A 3,216-nucleotide genomic window follows, 5' to 3' on the forward strand; every position below is an offset into this window, starting at 1 on the left:
GCCCCCCGCCGGGCCCCCCGCCCGCCGCCGGGTCGCTGCCAGCTGGAAGCGAGGCTGCCCCACACAACCCCACGGCCACCGGTGCCCACCAAGAGGAGATGGGGGCCCTTCCTGCACTGCTGCAAAGCAACAACCTCCCCAAAGGCAGACAGCGAGGGCAGGAGGGTCCCAGCTGCAGGCGGACCTGACCATCTCCTTGCCAGCTATGGGACAGCCCTCCCAAAGGCAGGGACGTGAAAAGATGCAGTGCTGTCCCTGCCAGGTGTGTCCCTTCAACAAGTTCACTTAGCAAAATAAACAATTCCCCCATCTTTAAAAATCCTGCTCACTGCAGCAGGCACTGGGGTGTTTTACCCCATCCTGCAGGGTCAGGGCACACCGGGGCTTTGGGCTGCTCTGGGCCTGAAGCTCCACTTATCCCCCTCTTGCCACATCTGAACTATGTTTGAGCTTACCTTAATGGGGAAGGCCCTGCAGCCTGGCACAGCTCCTTGGAGGGCAATCACAACAACAAAAGACCTTCTTGAAGCATTTTAATAAACAAGGGGGCTTGTAAGAATGATGGAGAGACTTTTTACCAGACCTTTTGCCTGCGGTGACAGGAGGCGAAAGTTTTAAACTGAAAGAAGGTAGGTTTAGATTGGACATGAGGGAGAAATTTTTATGATGGTGGTGAGACACTTGGAGCAGGTTGCCCAGAGAAGATGTGGATGGCCCATCACTGGAAATGTTCAAGGTCAGCGCTTTGAGCAACCTGATCTAGTGAAACCCCACAGCAGGGGGATTGGACTAGATAATCCCCAGAGGTCCTTTCCAACCCAAACCGCTCTGTGACTCTAACACACTGTGTCATAGCACTACTCATTCCATACCTCCAGCGTGTCCTTGCAACATCCAACATAAGAACTACTTGTGAACACAAGCAGTAGATGTAGCAGACAGCACAAACATGATGAGACTCCCAGATCCCCAGCACTTAGCAGGTCTGTATAATACAGGCACCCTTTGCCCCTATCCAGGCCACCTAATTTCAGTCTGCTCCTCCCAAGTGCCGCTCCTATGAGCCTCTCTCCTGCTGCTGCAACTATTCTCATCTCTCCCTACGGCCCCCACACCCCTCCTGGATCCCTGACTTGAATTTCAGGCCCTGCATATCCAGAGGGAAGCTCCTGCTGCACTGCTCCAAGTGCTGTGGGATGCATGGTAGCAACACTGTCCTGAAAAAAACACAAGCTCCAGCACCCAAGCCATGGGTCAGAGAACTGGGAAGTCCTGTGTTAATATGGGCTCTTCCATCTGTCTCCAGGCAGGTGGCAAAGGCATGACACCAGCTGCACTGTTCCCATGGCAGATCACAGCCCACCATGGCAGGGAACTCTCAGCTCCCAAGGGATGTTGGTGTCAGCCCCCAGCATGAAGAAGGGTGTGGAAACGGGATCCTCCTGTCCCATTCCCCTGTTTGGGACCTGGCTGTACCCGTCAGAAAGTTCCCAGTGCTGGATAGGGTCTGGGGGTGGGGTCTGCTTTCCCCCAGCTCTTGGTAACACACTCCAAAAATAGATCCCACCAATAACATTGGTTCATGGCAGCTTGTGGTGCCCCCCCTGCTCACCCTCAGCGGTCCCTCTGTCACCCCCTCTGCAACCTTCCCTGAAGCTCACTTGCCAGAGAGGGACAACGTGGAAAAGCTCTCCATTCTCCCAAAGTTTCAGCAGCACCAACAAACCCAGCTTGATCCTCTCTGGCTGACCCACTTTGAGGCTCAAGCTTTCCTGGCTAAAAAATTGGCTCTAGCTTCCCACTGCCCGATCTGAAAATGCAAGGCAAGGAGTGCTGCTCCCCTCTGGAGAAGGAGCCTGCCCACTGGCTTAAAAAAAAAGGCCTTAGGTACATGCAGCAGTTGGCGGGAAAGAAGAGATGCCAACTCTTCCTTTCCATGTGCCGTGCTCAGTGCCCTCACAGCATCTGACAGGCCAGTTTGCTCAGCCTAAGCCTTATAAAGCCAAAAGCATAAGGTGTCATCTTGGACCCCAGCCTTGACCTTGGCACCAGAGCCTGTGGCTGTGCAGAACCGGTCAGTGGCACAGCTCCCGCGGGGAGTTGGGTGTGGAATCAGAAACTTTCTAACTGCTTCTAAAGCATCGTAAAGTGACTTCTGAAAAACCCCAAAACCAGTCACTGGGGTGGTGTCAGTTGCCAGTGACGCTCTCACCCGGCCCTGTGCTCTGACCCCGCGACCAGCCCCAGCCTGATCTCATCCTACGTGCAGATCCGGGAGCAGCCTCGCAAACTGGCCTGAAACAAAAGCGGTGCCGGCGCGCAGCGAGAGCAGCGGCCACCCTGCACAGGAAAGAAGAACCGGCCAAGAGATTAGCTTTACATTCTGCTTCACCCTTCTCCAAGGCACGTACCAAGCCACAGCTATTTTGGGTCGGGAGGAAAGCCCCCGAGGAGTGGGGTGTCCCGCCCTGGCTCTCTGCTGCTGAGGGGCCAGCTGGAGCGCACTGGCGAGGGAAAGGGCCTAGGGGAGCCAGTCATCCTGCTGAGGGGCTTCTCGACACCTTCCGACGCGTCCTGAGAACTTTTCTCTTCCCAGCAGCCTTTTCCAATCCAAACCCGCTCACTGCTGCATGTCCACCTTCCTCACCTACTTTCAGGCGGCTCCTCCTTCCCAAGCATTTCCAGATCCCCTTGCCTTTACAACACAGCTCCTGGAGTCATTCCTCAAGTTATTCCTTCCCTGCTTGGAAAGGCATTTCTAGTCCCTCATGCCAGGTTGGTAAGATGGAAAAAGGCTCGACGAACACCCGTAGAGAGTTCACACACCAGGTGGCAAGGGAGGAGACACAGGCACAAACAAATGCTTTCAGGGGTCCACATTGTTCCTCATGCTGCCTGCAGCCCGTGCTCCCGAGAAGTCTGGCCAGGACTGTCGCCTTCCCTCCCTGCTTCTCCCGCACAGCGCCCACCGGGCAGAGCCCTGCAGCCTCCCCGGCGATAGTTTCGGTCCCTCGGGGATGCCGCCGGTGCCCCTCCCTCCCGCCGCCCCTTCTCACCTGCGCTTGTACTCGTCGCGCTCCCTCTTCACCTTGGCCAGCACATTGTAGAGGGCCCGGATCTCGGGGGTGATGGTGTCGATCTGCACCCCCACCCCCCCGGGGTGGACCCAGGAGACGCCCGGTCCCTGCACCAGGGTGGTCTCGGGCCCCGGGCCGA

General features: G+C 56.6%; 1 protein-coding gene across 1 annotated transcript in view; it reads right to left on the reverse strand.

Annotated features, from left to right (window-relative positions):
* Nucleotides 1-3,214, reverse strand: part of IFFO1 (intermediate filament family orphan 1) — a gene marked incomplete at its 5' end in the record, with an annotated part of 10,272 nt that extends 7,058 nt beyond the window's left edge. The window contains one exon of the mRNA XM_008631808.2: nt 3,057-3,214. Within this exon, the coding sequence (XP_008630030.2) occupies nt 3,057-3,214 (158 nt within the window). The remainder of the gene's footprint in view (nt 1-3,056) is intronic.
* Nucleotides 3,215-3,216: the final 2 nt, after the last annotated feature.

This window comes from Corvus brachyrhynchos, unplaced genomic scaffold, assembly GCF_000691975.1.
Source record: "Corvus brachyrhynchos isolate BGI_N302 unplaced genomic scaffold, ASM69197v1 scaffold3, whole genome shotgun sequence".
NCBI classification, from domain to species: Eukaryota; Metazoa; Chordata; class Aves; order Passeriformes; family Corvidae; genus Corvus; species Corvus brachyrhynchos.